The sequence below is a fragment of the Mchenga conophoros genome, linkage group LG17 (assembly GCF_057382185.1).
Source record: "Mchenga conophoros isolate Kocher_MC1m ecotype Shallow Benthic linkage group LG17, M_conophoros_male_GT1.1, whole genome shotgun sequence".
NCBI classification, from domain to species: Eukaryota; Metazoa; Chordata; class Actinopteri; order Cichliformes; family Cichlidae; genus Mchenga; species Mchenga conophoros.
This window is the reverse complement of record NC_140542.1, coordinates 22,122,967-22,141,834: the sequence shown is the minus strand read 5'-3', so window position 1 is coordinate 22,141,834 and position 18,868 is coordinate 22,122,967. Positions and strand designations below refer to the sequence as shown.

Genomic DNA, 18,868 nt, shown 5'->3' with positions numbered 1-18,868 from the left:
TTTGTAACTTAACGCGATCTTTCCGTTTTCGAGTTTTGGACATGATTTTGGAGGATATCTTCGCAGTAGCGATTGACCGCAAAGTAAAGCTACCGGAAATGTAGAACCCTACATCCGGTCTCAAACCAGGAAGTTAGCATTGTCTCGTGCACAATTATATCTTCAAAAGACCAAAAGCTTAAAATGTTGTTCTGTTCACAGTTTAAACTTTTTATTACAAGATTTATTTAAAAAAATAAAATAAAATAAAAACAAGCCAAAGGCAGCAGGTACAGGGAGAATCGACAGCTTTATGGGAATTTGTTGATTTTTTTCGAAACTGTAGCAGTAACAATGTCCGTGGAGAGAGCGAGGTCACCGATGTTAACCACGGGGCCTGTTGTTTTCAATACTTTACCCACTCAGATCAATGTTAACTGCAGAATGATGAACTCATGTTTAACATCACCAGGAGTCTATATCCATTATACCTCCATTAGGCTGTGAGCTAAATATAATTTTAACGTGCTCGATACTTAAATTACATTGCTGAGACTGAGCAGATGCATCACCTCATTAATACGTTTCAAAAAAGTAGTATTGATAGCAAAGAAAAAGCCTAATAAGATCATCTGGTTTATGTAAGTGTGTGGTGTGGTATCGCTAAAATATGGGTTCATTCTCCAGCTTCAGACATGTACAGCTGTCTCTGTCTCCTTCCTCTCGGACAAAACCTTCAAAGTGACCTTTACTGCTTTAATTTTTTATGATATTTTAAGGTGATGTGACCCTCTTCACAGAATGGCCTTCACATCCCCTGTTATTAGCCGTGATTGTTTTTCTACACAAGCCCTTCACTTTTTCCATTCCCTCATTCTCACTTCTTCACCCCAAACTCACCCGTTCACCCTTTGGCCCCTTCTCTCCCCTCCATAGCCGGCCTCCTGCCCCTCTCAGGTGGTGATTGCCTATCGATCAGCAGTTCACACAATCATTTGGTCAAGGCTCTAATTGCGTTTTCTCTCTGTGTGGGTTACACAGAGAGGGGATCGATCATGAGCTAATGAGAGATGTTGGGCGGGGAGGTGGGTGGGGGTGGGGCTACTGTATATGAGCTCTAACCCTCCTTCTCCTCCTCTTGTTAAATGCTCTTGTTGCCATCATTCCTACATCCCGGCTTCATTATTGCCTACACAGTATCGACCTTAAGTCTGAGCTATCAATATCTTAGCACGTGCACATGCACACATAAGGATTTATGTAGATGGTCTTTAGATAAAACCTGGAGGTGAGCAGCAATTTTATAGAAAAGGGAAGACAAATAAAAAACACCCTCAGTGATGTAAATGGCTAGATTACTGTATGCCTTTGACTGGCATTGAAACCATCGGGGGTAGACTGAGTAGAAGTATGCTAGCAGCCATAGTATGCAAGCTTGAGAGCAGTGGTAGACTTCATCACTTGCCAGCAAAGCATCTGTTTGAGACAATAAGAAGACACCTAGAACATGGTTGTAGCTTGCATTTCAGAGTTGTGATTTGTGGCTCGCAGCTATGTGGTTGTTGGTTATTGTCACTCCCAGCCAAAGGAAGCACCATCTGTGAAGGCAGAGGTTGCTGTCTTGTAAAATGAAGGCGTAGCATTTCTCAACATAAAATTGCCAAAGATTTTGGAATTTTCTACTACAAGATGCCAGAAATTCAAAGGAGTCGTGATGAATAAGTAGATGATACTAGAAATTATTCCATGGGTTTAATTCTGAGAACTATTGTCAGGGAACACAGTTTAATGCTATATCCAGAAATGCAATTTAAAATTGTACTACACAAAGGAAAAGCATGATAAGCTCTAGAAATGCTGCCTCTTTCTTGGGCTAATTCAACACCAGCTATACCCAGTTAGGGTTTTGCTTTGTTTTACATACACGGTAAATAGGCATATTGCTATTATACTTTTTCTATTTGAAGTAATTTGGAGGTTTTTATTTATTTATTTATTTGATGCTCCTAACAACTGAGAATTCTCTGTCAACCTGTTAAACAAACCCAAACCCTAGCTGTCTCCCAAAACACCCAATGAATGTTAAGAGGTTGATGTCAAGCTCTGCTGTCTGAATCATCATAAATACTCAAATAACTCAGGGTCCTTGAGGCTAAAAAAGGTAACGAATCGTCTAGCTTGCTAAGGTAACACAAAGCTAACATCTGCAAGGTTATGGGGATTAGTAAACAGAGCGAGATAACTTGCGTTTACATGAAGGCTGAACCATAAATTCAGGTTGTGGTGAAACATATGGTGCCAGTCAAGCAGCAGGCTTTTCAGGAAAGGCCTTGCTTATTTTGCCTGTATTCTGATTCATCCACTGCAAATATTTTTCATATTATGGCAAAAAAAAAAGACAAAAACAGGTCCTGAATTGCAACCCGACAACAAGAAGGCGAAAATAGCAATTGCTTTCCTCAGGGGCCAAATACTTAGAGATTCTGCTAAAATGTATAAGTGCTGAAATACTGTGGAAAATGTCTATCCCAGACTTTTTTATGTCTTGCTTGCATCTGATTCAAAATAACTAAGTAAAACCTCACTGCTTCCATAGGATTTAAGAGGGTAAGTAGAAGTCAGTTGATGCACTTGATTAATCCATCATGAGCAAGTGTGAGCACATCTATAACAGCAGAAGTTTTGCCAGTTTGCTGGACTTCGACATTCAGGTGAGTTAACACATTGCCACAATCAGCCAATTCACTCCAAGATCAGACCTTACAATGCTCAGAGAAATGGCAAAAACACTCAAAACCTCCATCTCACACACTGCAGGCCTCAGTCTGTGCATTAAAAGTTCCTTACAGCACAATTGGACAAAGGCTGAACAAGTGTGGCTTGTTTAAAAGGGCTTCCAGAAGAAAGCCTCTTCTTTCTAAATGAACAGCTTAAGTCTACAAACTTGCATCTGAACAAACCATAAAACATCAGAAGCAATGTTCTTTGGAAGACGAGACCAAAGTGCAGGTGTTTGGACATAATACTGCAAACTGAACACTAACTATCAAGCACAGTGGTGGATGGGTGATGATTTGGGCTTGTTTTGCAGTCACAGGATCGGGACACCTTTTGCTCATTGAGTTGACCATGAACTCCTATGTATACCAAAGTGCTCTAGAGTTCCAGCATAAATGTGACCCTATATGTGTGACAGCTAAAGCTTGGTCCAAATCAGTTTAGGACAATAATCCCAAGAACAGAAAAAGAAAAAAATTAAGGTGCGGCAATGGCTCGGTCAAAGTCCAGACCTCAACCCAATTGAAATACTGGGCCTTGGGAGAGCTGTGCAGAAACAAATGCATGCAAACCTCAGTGAACTGAAGTAATGTTGTACAGAAGAGTGGCCCAAAATTCCTCCACAATGATGTGACAGACTGATAAAGTCACACAGAAAACAATTACTTCAAGTTACTGGATCTTAAGATACTTAATACGAAAGTTACTGAATCATGGGGTCTACTCAGAGTTCACAGCACTGCAGAGTCCTGTGAAAACCTTCTTTTTCACTTCACTTTATATTTAAACTGTTTGTTTCCGGATGTTCTATTTTGTCTTTGCAAACAATTTAAGGTGTAGATTTTAACTAAAAATGCTACAAATGATTGCATTCTGTTTATGTTTATGTCATATATGGTGTCAAACTGGTCTGACACTTTGTGCTGTTTGTTGTGTGTTTGAAGAGGTAGCTATGAACAAAGTGTGAAAAATGGTGTGAAAACAGCTTGAGATTATTGAAGTCTTATATTTCAACAGGAAGGGATTACTTCAACGCCAATTTAAGCAAGAGAAATTACCAGCCAGTAATTCGAATTAACGTACACGTGGTACCTGAGTGCCGCACAACAGAAAAGCTTGATGTATCTGTTGTGCATGAATTATGTGCAGTGATAAAACTAAAGCAGTTGTCCTCCACTTGTGCTGTCTCAGCTGTTGCTTCCTCATCCGGTCATTTTCCTGTTCTGCCTTTCACTTTCTCTTTCTCTCTCTCTGGCCGCTGCTTTCAGTGAGCGAGTGGGCTGCATATTGATTTTCAGTGTTGAACCCTAGTGTGTGTGTGTGTGTGCGTGCGTGTGTGTGTGTGCGCACTTTTCTTTCCTCACTCTCTCTTTCACCCCCACAGACACAAACTGACGGAGAAGTTGATTAGGTGCAGCTCTAAATATATCCTCCACCTCTTCCACCTCCTCCTCTTCTTCCTCTTCCTCTCTTTCCTCTCTCTCCCTTTCTCTCGCTCGCTCCTTCACCCACTCGCTCTACCACACCGGTTCAATCACTTATTCTCTGCATTTTCTCTTGCCCGATTCGCTTGGACGTTTCTCTGCCAAGCGCTTTCCCTTCCTCTCTCCGTTTCCTTTCCACTCACTCTGAGCACATCATTTGTCAGTCCTCCCAAAAAAAAGAGAAAAGGTTGGGGTACAGAGAGATGGAGAGCCATGGGCAGCGTTGCCAGGTTTGGCTGAAAATCATATGATAATTTGACAAATTTAGGAGTGATCGGAGAAACTTTTAGAACAGTGTCCATTTTCCGAATTTCTGCACACATACTTTTGTTGCATACATTCCAATTTTCAACTATACTTTTTTTCCGCATGACTCACCACTTTACCTGAATAAATCCCACACACTTACGCATGTATTCAGGAGTGCACAGAAGAAAACACTTCAATTTTCAAGAGAAGGAAAAAGGCTTGTTCCTTTGAAATATATGGTTTGCCATAAATAAGGTCCTTTACTTAAAAATATGGAATGATAATGTAAAGGTTGGGTGGCGCAGGGGTGCAGTGGTTAGAAGTGTAGGCTTAAAACAGTAGGTAGTAGGACCTTTTTACTCTCCCTGAATCTGTGCAGAGTCCTCGCTTCATCTTCAGGTTCAAAGACATGTATTTTAGGTTATTGAGTGATTTATAAATTGGCTGTAGGTGTGTGGTTCCGGTCTCTGTGTTAGCCTTGTAGGGGACCAGCAAACTGTCCCTGCTCCTTGCCTACGTCAGCCATGATACACTGTGTTTAAGGAGCTTGGAAAGAAAAGCGTCTGGACTTCTTTAAGTTGCTTGAAGACGTTTTAGCTCTCATCGGAGAAAAAAAATATTGCCAAAAATATTTAGTCACCTATCAAAATCATTGACTTCAGATGTATAAAATCAAGCAGCTAGGCATGCAGACTCCTTCTACAATCATACTTTCACATTTTGTGAAAGCATGGGTTGCTCTCAGGAGCTCACCATGGTACCATGATAGGATGCCACCTGTGCAAAAAGTGCAGTCGTGAAATTTCCTTGTTACTAAGTATTGCACAGTCAACTGTTAGTGGGATAACAAAGTGGATAACAAAGGATAACAAAGTGAAAGCAATTTGGAAGTACAAAAACTACATAAAATCACAGAGTGGGGTCAGTGGATGATGAGGCAAATGGTGCGCAGAGGTCGCCAACTTTCTGCAGAGTCAAATTCCGCACACCTCGAAACTTCACGTGGCCTTCAGATTAATTCAAGAACAGCAAGTAGAGAGCTTCATGGGCTATGTTTTGCTTTTACTTTCACTCGGGCTTGGTTAGGTTGATTGAGATTCATCGTGCATTAACTGAAACAGTGGCCACTCTGAGACAGCAGCAACAAGTGTAAACACAGCGCTGACTTGTTGTCATCTCAAAAGTTAGTAGAGCAAATTTGTTAACAAGCAGTTTTTTCTTTACACATGCAGCAGATAATGAGCAACGTTAGCATACACTTGGAGTCGTGTTTGTGCACATCTGACGTGTGAGTTCAGCATTCACTCTCAGTTTAGCTCTGTACTCTACTCCAACTGTCAGTTGCAGGGCTGGACTGGTAATCTGGCATATCGGGCATTTTCCTGGTGGACCGACACACAATTATTTATTTATTTATTTATTTATTTGTTAAGTGATCACGTTGTGCCACCTTGACCAAATGCCAGGGCTTTGTTCAATTGCATTGCTAAATAGTTACTAAGTTTGCCTGCATTACATTGGTGCTGAGCAGGTAGTGGGAGGTATCATTTGAGAGCTTTTTCAGTTACCAAAAAAACAAACGATCAAACCAACAGCTGCAAGCTTGAAACAAAGCTAGTGAGAAACGTGCGACAGAAGCGACCAGAAGTCGTGAGCTGTAAAATCAAAACAATTAGCAAGCTAATTGTTGAAGTCCTACCAACGACACCTTCAAAATGGACAGAGAAAATGTTGTTTTGGAAAAAAGGAAAACACCATAACTGATGAATAACCAATGCAGTCATGTACAGTTCAAATATTTGCAAAAGTTGTGTCTGCTTCGCACTCATGAATATGGATTGTAGCGCTTCCGGTTACAAATGCTACATCCACTTGAAGATGGAGTAGGCGGTGGTATAAGCCATAGATTTTTGGATCAACAACAACAAAAAAGTTTTATTTTACTTCCTGTTTGTTTAGTTTCACACAGCTTACTTGTTTATATTTAGTAGCAGAGCACGGTTCCTGTTAAAATATCAGAAAGCTCCATTTTTGTAGTCCTTTCGGACAGTTTTGAACAGTTAGTTGCGCAAACACAAAGTGTGCCTCTAACTGAGTTACATTCATTTCAACTCATGCTGACTGCAGTGGAAAAAAAGGTGGTTTGTGGCCATGCGCACAAACAAACGGATTACATGTATCACTACTTCCCAAACACGAGACTGTGCTGGAATAACACATATGGTGCACGGGAAGCTTAAAAAATAAATAAATAAAAGTCCCGGTGAGTGTGTGTGTAAAGTGCAGCATTTAAATGGAGATTAGTTGAGATGATGTTAGAGATAGAAAGGGTCCAGATGGAAGAAAAGGAGCCAGTCTGTTTGTTCTGCATCTATGCTCGCTATCCTGTATGTAAACACAGCACACGTAGGCCTACTGCAATTTAGAACACTGATTGCAGCGTGGGACAAACAAACAAACAGGCTCACTGGGCCGTTCTCCTGGGCGTGTGTGTGCCACTTTGCGTCCCCCGATTTAAATCTCATTTGCCTTCTCCTGGTTTCTCTGAACGCCGTGGCTGATGCGGAGCCGAGCAGCCAAGCGCTCCACTCATTGTTTGAAGGGGGGGTGGGGGGTTCTCATAAACGAAGCATTTTTCAGACAATGAGCACGTGGGCGTATGGCTTTAGGCATATTTGACAGGATCAAATGACTTACACAGAAAAGAAAATTCTGTCGTTTATGAAATAATCCCCCCATACTTATTTCATCCACATCCTCTCTGCTGCTTATTTTTTCTCTCTTCTCCTCGCATTTTTTTTTTTAAGTGGATTGAGGTAAAATGTGAATCTGTATTCAGTGGGTGGCTTTAAGATACACTCACTTTGTTTCGATTTGAAATGCACATCACATATGAATGATGACATAAACCCCAAGGCTTGTCCAAAAATCTGCCCGTTTTATTGTTGTTGTTCTTTTGTTGAATAAAGAAGCTCGGTGAAATACAATGTGTTTATCACGCTGATATTGTTTTGGCTCCGTCTGCGAACATGTGGTTTTGTAGTATTGGAAACATGTGTGTAAATACCTGACTGTGCGTGTGTGCCAGTAAGAGTCCGCAGGTTTGGTTTTTTCTCTATCGCTTTCTGAATAATGGGATCAGTGAGTTCAAACGGGCGGTGACAGTGCGGGTGTCTTTTCACACGCAGGCAGCTGACTGTAATCATTTGCATACCTTGTTCACAGAGCTGCGGTACATGAGTGTGAATTCTGGTTTGTGCTGTGCTGCTGCACCTTTCTCACACTTTCCTGACTCACCTGTTTTGCCGTGGTGAGGAGGCTGTTATGATATTTAAAAAAAGAACACGTCTACAGGATGTGTGTGCTTGCAGCCCAGTACATCCGAGAGCTTCACTGTTAGAGTGCCTACTACTGGTGATAGTAATTATGATGAGAGCAAAGGATAAGTTATGTGACCCGGGGTCCTTTTCATTATGCTGACATGTCTCATAGCTTCCCTCCGTTGCTAGCTCCTGCCAGTAAGGATGTGAGAGACAGATGTAAGCCTCAGCCTAATGATAAATGCTTACCTCCTTAAGCAGCGTCAGTTACTTATCATATGCTGCGCAGATGTATCACCTTTAAAACCGACTGCTACAAATGTCAGAAGAACATCTTCTGTTACAGGCCTACAAACTACATGAAGCTTTCGTTCGTTTTAATTTAAAAATTCAAATCGATTCTTCTTCTTATCCTTAGCATCCTCTTTTGCCACACCAATCCTCTGCATATCCTTCGTCACTACATCCATGAATCTTCTCCGTGGTCTCCCTCTTTTCCTCCCAACTGGCAGCTCCATCTTCAACATCCCTTGTCCAGCATATCCACGCTCCGTCTTCTGTGATTGTCCAAACCATCTCAGCCACGCCTTTGTCCCTAAAACCCTGAGCCTGAGCTGTCCCTATGATGTACTCATTTCTAATCCCATCCTGCTCACTCCCAGTAAAAACCATAACATCTTCAGCTCCAGCTCAGCCTCCAGCAGGTCTCACTACCATCTTGTAAACCTTCCCTTTCACTGTTGCTGCTATCCTTCTGTCACAAATCAAAAAATGTATTATATGACGCTAGCAGGCATACAGTAGCATAATGAAAAGGTTTCCATAGTCACAGAGTCTACATAGAGTGGAGGGTAGATGTTACTTTTATTATCAGAATGAAGGTTCTCTGTTTAACCCCAAACTGTGATCTTTTCCAGCCCAGGTACATTGGCCTACACCTGAGAGAATACAGGAAAACTCGGGCATACCGGTCTTTAGTTATAGCATAAGGACTAAAGAGGAATTAGTTTTATGCAACTTTGGTTCGAGCAGGACACTCACATTTTAATTGATTACTTCTTTGCCACTCTCCACATCGTTAATATTCATAGATTGGGGAGTAATGAGTGAAAAACCCCAAGTAAGCGAGAATAAGAATCAGCACCTACATGTGTGAGGCCATGGTCCTCTGCCGGAAAAGGGTGGCATGCCCACTCCGGGTCAGGGACGAGTCACTGCCCAAGTGGAGGAGTTTAAGTATCTCAGGGTGTTGTTCATGAGTGCGGGGAGAGAGGAGTGAGAGATCAAAAGGGGGATTGGTGCTGCGGCACCAGTGATGGTGATGCTGTACCAGTCAATTGTGGTAAAGAGAGAGCTGAACGTAAAAGCAAACCTCCCGATTTACCAGTCAGTCTATGACCTTATCCTCACGCACGGTCATGAGCTCTGGGTGGTGCCTTGGCCACAGAGAGAGGGTGGGGAGCTCAGCTATCTGGGAAGAGCTCAGAGTAGAGCCGCTACTCCTCCACATTGAAAGGAGTCAGTTGAGGTGGTGCGAGTGTCTGACAAGAATGGCTCCTGGGCACCTCCTGGGTGAGGTGTTCTGGGAATGTCCCACCGGGAGGAGGCCCCGGGTCAGGCCCAGGACATGCTGGAGAGATTATATCTCTCGGTTGGTTTGGGAACAGCTTGGAAAAGCTGGAGGAGGTGGCGTGGGAGAGGGAGGTCTGGACTTCTCTGGTTAAGCTCCGGCCACAATTAAGCAGAAAAACATGGATGGATAGATGGACCCTCTTTGCAACCAATTTCACCCAGCAACAGGAGCAACAGCTTCAAGTAACCACTTTTCAGCTGGTCAGGGAATACACATTTTTGCCTAGCAACTAAAGGTTGCCAGGGGGTTTCCAATCAGTCTCTGGGCCTAAGTCACCGAGGCCTAAGGCATGTTAATGCAACACAAGTTGTTGACCTGATATAGCTTGCAGGCTTTTCTCAGTTTTTTATCTGAATTTCTTGAAATTAACTAACTTTAATCAAAGTAATTTTGCCGCTTAAACCAGGAGTGCTGGAAGTGACTTTGCTGCGACCCCAATATCAATCTCCCACATTCTTTTTAAGTTGTCATTATTAACCAACAAGATCTCCATGTCCACAAAAAAGACCGGTATTAATGGGAAAATTGTGTTATTGGTGGAGGATTAGTATAATGTCTGCTATGTTTTTCAACAAAATAACAGGAGAGAATCTGGTATTCTAAAAATGTAACTTGTACATTATGGGGCTGATTAGTTTCATTAAACTTAAATCACAGCAGCTGGAAATGATAACCCTCTTTTGACCAAAGTCACCCAGGCAGAACTGAGTTTTTTGAAAGCGAAACATTTCTTTTAATGATCACCAATTCAATTTTTTGTAACAGCAATTGTATTTTATCAAAACAAAACTGAAAGGAAATAATGGCTCTCATGGCTCATAATGAAGTTCACAAATCAATCGATTGTATTAGAGTAGTAAACACACAGACATAAGGTGTTTTTTGTTTGTTTGTTTGGGGTTTTTTTAAGCTTTACAAAGAAAGAAAATGTGGAAACTCAAAGTCAAACTTGCATTTTTCTTTTTGGCATTTCAGACTTTGACTTGATAGCAAAAGCTGACAGAGAGAGAGAGAAACAGGAAACTGACGGGCAAAGGAGGAGACTAACGTAAGCCAGAGATTTGCTGCTCAAGGCCTATGCACCCAGACCACTTGGCTATCATGTCATCACCAGAAACGTTTGAAATAAGCTTTAAAGAATTGTAAATTCAATTATTTAAATTCAACAGTCAATGTTATGCAGGCATTGACAACGACACCAACGGCCACTCTGGTAAATATGGTGCTTGCCGACGTGATTTCCATGCAGAAATGGAGAACTATGCTGTGTCTGCTGTGTGCGAGCATCAGTTTCTATATGAGTACGCGACAGAAATAGAGACAGAGGAAGAGGAGCGCGATGCTGTCAGCTCTCTCCATCCTCCTCCTCTCCTTCCTCTGTGAAGCAGATGTCCAATTGAGTCTATTTAAAGCCAGTGCAGTATGGCTGCTGATGCTGAGAGCACCGGGCTGTAGCATTGCATTACTGTTATGTCTTACCTACAATGTACTCGACTCCAACCTTCAATTCCTTGTTTGCTTGCATGTAAATTAGTATTTGTGCTCTGGAAATTACCTCCTAGTTCATTATTACGACGGGAAACCTTACGACCTCAATTTTAGGAACTTGGGGGGTGAAGGGGCTTCAACTTTAGATGATGGATCCCATCTGATTACAGAAGGTTTAAACAGTCTTGTTGGACAACTAAAAGGGTTTTTTAAAAAGCTGATTAAACTGAAAGAAATGTCTCATTCAAAGGTTTTTTTAAACAATCTAAAATTAAATGGTGGCAGTTTCCTGTCAAAGTGACTGTTGTGTGACAAATATCATGAACCTGAAGAAAACAAACAGCTTGTGCAGGAGCTACAGTAGTTTTTGCAGACTTTCAGTCTCACTCTGTTCTGTTGTCCCAGACCATTATCTGAAACACTTCTGTCTCTTCGTCTTCTTCTTTTTTTTGTCCCTTCAGATCTCATCTGTTTTTTTTCTCTCTTCCCCCCAATGAGCAAACAGATAGGAGCCCAGAAGAGGTGGGACTTGGCCATTGCCTTGTCAGTCTTTGCCATAGATGACGCATCTGCTGCCATGTCAAGTGGAGGGGAGGGGTAGCGAAAAAAAGAGAAAAAACAGTTATCAACAGGATGTGGTGGTGTCAGACAGGAAGTCAGTGCTCACAGGAGTGTGCAGAGATCATCGCAGCCATGCTTTGCAGGCTTGTGTCGAATACTTCATTGCAACATTTCACCCAACAATTCTCTATGGATAATGCATCAAACCACACGTTGTTTCTTTATCTCTCTAACATTAAAAATGATCAAGTAAAAATTGGCAAATATAGTTAATTTAATGGCCTTTCTATAATTTCAGGTTTGATAAGTGTCCCGTGCAGTTATAGCAGGAATATCCAGACATGTTAAACTGTGATATGTTATTCTTGCATAAAGTGTTTTCTTTGCTTCTTTCTTTTCTTTTGATGATCTAACTGGTTCTCAGTGAAAACAGCAGGTTATTTCTCTCATATTTGCCTCATAAAAACTCAAGCAAGTAAAATTGAACACGTCGTTCCCATCGATATAAAATCCATCCTCAGAGGTTTAACACCAAAAAGTAGTTTTCAGTGAGAACACTTGACAGTGAAAATGAGGTGTATAAACTCCAGCTTGTCCTTGTGTACTGTTTGAAGATGAAAATGAATAAATGAGTTTCTCAGGTAGGATTTACCCTCCTCTGCTGTACATCTCCAGCATTTCCAGCAGAAGCCCGCCTGTCTGCGAGAGAGGAACCCGAGGAAGCTCGGGAGACGCGTCTGCAGAGCGCAGGCTTTGTACAGGAGGGGGCGGAGAGAGAGAGCGAGAGAGAGAGAGAGAGAAAGAGAGAGCGAGAACGAGAGAGAGAGCTGTGACAGCGCTCATCACCCACTGAACAACCAGGACGGGTTGCATCCGAGCAATCGCTGTCATTCGCTGACGGAGTTTACAGCCTTAGCGCCGCTTTTTCTTTCGATCTTTTTCAGCCGCACCCCCTCCCTCTCCCGGTGCTGCCCAGCCAGTCGACCATGGTTTCTATAATTTCAGACCTGGACCCTCTGAAAAGCTGGAACGTGTTAAGGTAAGCGCCCGGCCAGTTTCTCCACAGCCTCGACAGTCCGCTAGCAGAGAGGGGAAACGGAGACAGGAGTGCGGTGTGTGTCTTTCTTTGCTTTTCTTTCTTTCTTTTTTTCTGGAGAGAATGAGGGTGGGACGCAGCGCAGGCGGGAGGTCGCCGCCTTCTCACCATGGCAGTGGCGCTGCGGTGCGTAATTACGCACGCTTTGCGCCGTTTGGCTTTAATGTGCCGCGAATACGGAGCTCTTGCCACTTTCTGAGCTCCTCTTCCTCCTCTGCTGCGCTCTGTCATGAGGCTGATGCGTACGAGCTGCCGTGTGTCCACGTACATCTCATTAACCTCCGCTGCTGCCCCGCGCGGCGCTTCATCACCAGCCGTCATCCCCAAACTTTCCTCCATTTCATCCTAGAAGTAAGAATAACACCCATTTATCACCCCTCCCTTGCCCCCGCCCCCCCTTGCTGATGTGGTCCCTCCGAACGCTGAGGAGTCTCGCGCTTTGCCAGAAAAAATAGTATACCCCTCTAGGAATTTATCTTGAAACATTTACTCATGGCTGATTGCCTGCCTGCTCCAGCGCGCTTTAGACAACATTAAATTTTATCTCTACTGCTGCAAAACATGTTTTCAGCAACACAGCCCGTTTACTTCTTGGCACGGAAGGCGGTCCACGATACACACTTGAGCCTCACGTGAGGTCAAAGGTTAAACTTCTCTTGGCTTCCCTTGCCCTTAAACGCAACCCTCTCTCCCCTTTTCTGTCAAACACCTATTAGGCTCATAGGCAGGACACTAGGCTCTGTCTCGGACCTGCAAATCACACTGAATACATTCACTGTCATTAAGCATCTCAGCAGAAAAAGCCTATTAATTTAAATGCTGAAATTTAAAAGGCCTTGTCCCTGAATATTTCAGCCATTTGATAAATAAGTCATTATTCCCTCGACAGAGTCGGTGGTAGCAGCCGGGACTATCACAGATTCTATTTTAGAGACTAGGAGAGGAGACAGAACCTTCAGGACCCTCAAATTATTCTTTTAATGCTGCCTCTCCTCTCTTTTATCTTTTTTTTATCCCCTCACCCACACCACCTCTTCCATCCCACCACCATAATCCACAAATCCAAAATAGAAAATGAGCGGAGCAATGTAGAGCAGGCATATTTCGGTGAACTGCTGACGGACTGGGAGGGGGGGGCAAGTGATGTCATTTCCAAACAGGCGGTGATGACCATTCAGGCTGAGAAATAGGGCATGCAGTTGACCTGGCGCACAGACTCATACTTGCTCAGAAATAGCCACAGCAGACACTTTCTCTATGGACACGCTCTTCCTCTCCTTTCAGACTGTTTGCTTAACTGGGACACTTCTCGTGGCAGCATAAAAAAAAAGACGCTTTTAGCTTGTTTTAGCCACCGGCATATTGGCCTCATAGCGGCCATTTTGGCTCAACAGGTGGGAAGCCAAAGGTCAGCGAGAAGGTGAAAGTTTTGGGATTCAAATGGGCGAACTTGTGCACAGTAATCTCTGCACCAGTTTAGTTTAGCTGGCGTTGGATCAGTCGGTGTAAGAGAAACAAGGAAAAGGCAGGCAGAGGGAAATGGTGTGAGGAAGGACAGCAAGAAGAGACGGGAGTATTTACCTCCCCTCTGGCTCTTGTCTTCTCTCTTTATTAAACCTTTGTTCTTCCAGATTAGAGGCAAGAGCAGCTGTCCCTCTCTCCAAAGACGATGCATCTTAATAAAGACCAGCTTATCGCCGGGCCCGACGCTCACACTCTCTCGGGGTCACAGTCATACACACACGCACAGTTACATCCGCCAGTCCTTCACGCACGCACGCACACACACACACACACACACACACACACACACACACACAAACAAGCACTTCTCAATCGTCTACCATAATGAAGCACCTCGGCAGCGTTCTCGCCGCTGTTTTCTCCCTAATGAGACTCACCTCCGTCACGCTCAGACACGCACGCTTCATACCGTAACCACAGCAGTGTGAAGACGGCACGTGTGTGTTTTGCTTCAAACAAAGGGAAGTGATAAGGAGCGCTTACTTGGATATCATTTCCTAAAAATTTAGCACAAGGCTAAAACCCCAATTTCTGTCTGAGTGACGACTGAGCGATCCTCGGTTAATATTTAAGAAGCCAAATAACAAAAACCAAAACAATAAATGTCGTTTCAAAGATTTTGTTACAGCAAACTAGCCAAACACATGAGAAAGATCTCACTGCTGAAACACAATTAGGCAGCATCATATGCATATTAGCAGAATTGGCTGATTAATGCGGCTGCTGCCGAGTCTGATTTTAGTTTAAATGCAATATGAAGTTAATGCAAGTGACAAATGTGTGTTCACGCGTGCGATCATCAGCAGGGCGTGTCTGCTCCTCTGAATTCAGTCACACAGTTCTGTTCCTGCTCGAGAATCACGGATGGAGGTTGGAAAATCAGCCCGTGCCTCTCACAGTGCACGTCACATATCTGAAGTGTAGTTGAGTTATTCCATAATGAGAAACAGCATGCATATTAATTCCATCTGATTGCATCCAGCTACCACACACACACACACGCACACGCATGTCAAAGACGAGGTGTGCTCTGTATTCAATTAGGGAGGGGAAAGTGGGAGCTCAGGTTTTTATTCTATTACCACGCGGATGAAAAATTGCCGCATATTCAGAGACGGGAAGTTAAAGATAAATCAGCCAAACTAGGGGTTAAGTTGCAAAGCGAGCATGTGTATTCAGCACAAATATGAAAACGAGGCTTCATGTTAAAGCCTCAAACCGAAAATAAACCCAGAAAACTCCACCATCATTCCTTCACTGCTCCGTCTCATCGGGGACCTTTTTCATCCACTCATTTAAATCCGTATGCAGGTCCCGCAGTCCGAGTGCGCTCCGAGGGAGGCTGGAAGGCGAGAGTACGGGAGGTTGACAGAGAAAGGGGGCTTGACCTTTGACCCCGCAGTGTTGGTTTTAATTAATCCACTTAAAGAGTTTGTCCGCTTGCATTATGTGTCGCTTTATATCCCGCCAGACTGCGAGGAGAGGCGCAAATCCATCCGCCTAATTACCAAGACCACTGCTTGAATCTTTAAATCCCCTCTGATAGTGTGTGTGACTGCGGCATGAGAGAGTGTGTATTGCTGCTTTATCTGGACGTTGGACCTTTCCTACGTTCAGGATTACACTGGTTTTAACTGAAGGGTTAGAGCGAAAACCGTTTTTTCTGGGGAAAGGCGCCCTCTGATATTTCCAGCAGCAGATAGGACGTATCTTTATCTTTTAAATTCAAGCAAGTTTTCCAGCGTTTACCTCAGAATTTCATCCTTTTTTGTGGTGGAGAAAAGCTTGTCACGGGACACCGAAGTCATTATGCTCATTGAGGCAGGCATCACTTCATCGTGAGAGTCATACACAGCTAATTTGCTGATGTTGGAATCTGAATCAAAATACAAAATCGGGCTGAACTCCTTCCAGCCATCTCCCTCCCTATCTTTCCATCGCTGCGTTTGTTGGCTTATTTAATCGTCTTTGAAATTTTTCCATTGAGACGAGGGAAGCTTCTGCTCCGATTTGCTCCCCAAACCCCAGTGTTTATGGTTGCATTTGATGCATGTTGAATAATGACACGGATTCGCTCATGTGGAATCCTAACAAGCTGTCTTCAAGGCGTTCGCCTCGGCTTCTGACAAAGATCAGCTCAGAGGAAAGACCTCGAAAGGTTCCGGCGAGCACTGCAGCTCCTCAGGTGGCGCTGAGGCTTGTTCGATTTGAAGGAGGGATGGAAGTCAGATGCGGGACGAGTGATATTAATGAGAGAGGGCAAATTTAAAAAAAAGAAAAAAAAAGTTTAGTCACCATTTGTTTAAAATGCACCGTGTGTTTGCTCATTAAATACTGCTGTCTAGACTTTTTTCTAATTCGTGTGTGTGCGCGTGCCTAACGATGCACTCCAACCATCACACTGATACAAGGAAAAGTGACAAGTTTAAATGAAAGTGATGGCAGCAGACGGGAGGGTCGGTGGGATGCGGGGCAGACTCAGAATCCACTCTCTGTGTCTCACAGCTGTCTGTCAAGCCTTTGTAGCGGAGAAGAACAATACAGCACTCAGCGTCTGAGTGACGGAGGCGTACGGGGCGGGCTGAAGGAGAATGAAAGGGAGGGCTGAGTTTCTCCGAACCAGCCCCTGGAATCAGCAAGAGATAATTATATAGCTGAGCAAAAAGAGTGCGTCACAAAACACAAAAGAGACAGAGGGAAGATGACAGAGGGAGAGAAGAGGACTAGAAAAGCTACAGAGGAGCAGGAGAGACTAGGAATTAGGAAAGAGAGGAGGGAATAACAATGGAACGAGGAGGCAAGACTCCTCCAGGGCAGGTGTTTGTTATGGAGAAGACTGCATTTTATAAAGAGTTGGATATCAGTAATTCTTTTCCATCTCTGATATGAAGGGATATTTTAAACATACAGCTTTTCACAATATGGGATTTGCATTAGCGCAGATCTCACTGCTCCTTAAGTATAATATATTAAGATACTGTGCTACCCATCAGTGATAAATACTGTTTTTCTCTATTTAGAATTTATTTGACAGCGATAGTTTAATTGATTTGCAGAGAGTATTATATTACAAATTCTATAGATTTAGCTGTTAGTTATACTAGAAGTAATAATAGATCTCTTTAGGTTCGGCAGTAAAATCCTGAAATGTTAAGAGGATAAATGTGTGCGAATGTGAAGTTTCAGCGCATTTGTTGTTAAAGTACAGTTTCTGTGTATGAGTATCAGAGGAGACGGAGGGATAAAATGCACAAATTGTACAATGTGCTGCATATCAAAGTGTTCGGGAGTCGTTCCCGCGCCTCCTCCTGCCATCAAAGTCAAAAACCTGAGCACTTTTTTTTGGCCTTTTAGAAGTTTATATTTCAGTTGCAACCCTGCATCATTTGCAGCCTTTTGAACAGCGTGCTCATAGGCTACAGTGTGTGTGTGTGTGTGTGTGTGTGTGTGTGTGTGTGTGTGTGTGTGTGTGTGTTTGCACGGACTCTCTGTTCCCGTCCTGTCCTTTGCAGTTGTCGGCTTCAGCATTCGTTTTGTTTGATTTCTTCCAAAAGTAAGATTACCTACCGCAGGCTTACACACACACACACACACACACACACACACACACACACACACACACACACACAGAGGACATTGTCTGTCTCTTTAATGTTATTTTTGACTAAAACAAGTGTTGTTGCCTGTCACGGCATATGCAGTAGCTGCTTCTTTTTCTTTTTCCCCCCTGCAACAAAGATCAGCTTAGTCAACAGCAGCCGCAGGGATTTAAAACGCAACTGTAACACACACCTCACATGACTGTGTGTGTTTGTACTTGTGTTACTCATGTTGTGGGGACACGCATTTTTAGCACAGTCGCACAACTGCTTAAATTTTAGGGTGAAGCCTTGGCAAAGAGGAGGCTTGGGTTTTGTCAGGAAGAAGTTAGGCCTGAGGATAAATTGATTTAAATCAATGTCATGTTCTCCTGAGTGTGTGTGTGTGTGTGTGTGTGTGTGTGTGTGTGTGTGTGTGTGTGTTCATAAAGTCACCATATAATCACTGAGTATGAGGTAACGTGCATGTGTAAATCAAAAATGTCGAACAAATTCAAAGCCGTTTATTTTCTTCCTTCCTGTTTTTTCCTTTTGCTGTTGTTTTTCTTTCTTTTGTTCTTCATTTCTGTCCGTTTCTTTTTCTTAGTTTTTTGTCTGTCCACCGTTTTTCTTTTTCGTTTTTACTTTTTTTTTTCTTTTTAAAAGATAAATTTCCATGTTTTTTTAAGTCCATATATGTTTATATCTTTAACTGCTCTTTGCCTCGGACATGCACGCGCGCACACACACACACACACACACACACACACTTAACACCACTGGCCCTAAGTGACAAATCTGTTTAATAATGCACCACCTGGAGCATGGCTTTCTTTCTTCATGTCTTTCTTTCATTCTCTCCTTCTATTGCCAACTCTCTCTCTCTCTCTCTCTCTCTCTCTCTCTCTCTCTCTCTCTCTCTCTCTCTTGCACACGTACACTAATCATTCCCTCTGGCTGTATTTTACTGCTGTACTTTGTTATAGTCTTATTCTCAAAGGTACTGCTGCCATGTGCACCGTGGCTGGGCCCATAAAGAAGCTTTAAACCAGTATGAGTGTTTCCCCCACTGACATACAACTGTCTTTATTCCGTATGGCTTAAGAGACACAGGAAGTACAGAGCACACTCCCTCCTCCACCTTTCCTTTTCACATCCTTCCTTTTTTTATTCTCTTT

At 43.1% G+C, this 18,868-nt stretch overlaps 1 protein-coding gene across 23 annotated transcripts in view; it reads left to right on the top strand.

Annotated features, from left to right (window-relative positions):
• The first annotated feature begins 12,303 nt into the window (after positions 1 to 12,303).
• celf2 (cugbp, Elav-like family member 2) overlaps positions 12,304 to 18,868 on the top strand; it is a 242,093-nt gene continuing 235,528 nt past the window's right edge. For 5 of the 23 annotated variants that reach the window (XM_085251523.1, XM_085251522.1, XM_085251513.1 and 2 more), the window contains exon 1: positions 12,305 to 12,531. In XM_085251523.1, coding sequence (XP_085107649.1) covers positions 12,479 to 12,531 — 53 coding nt within the window. In that variant the 5' untranslated portion in view covers positions 12,305 to 12,478. Of the gene's footprint in view, positions 12,532 to 18,868 lie in introns of all 23 variants that reach the window. The other 18 variants (XM_085251515.1, XM_085251516.1, XM_085251514.1 and 15 more) reach the window with 5 other exon arrangements.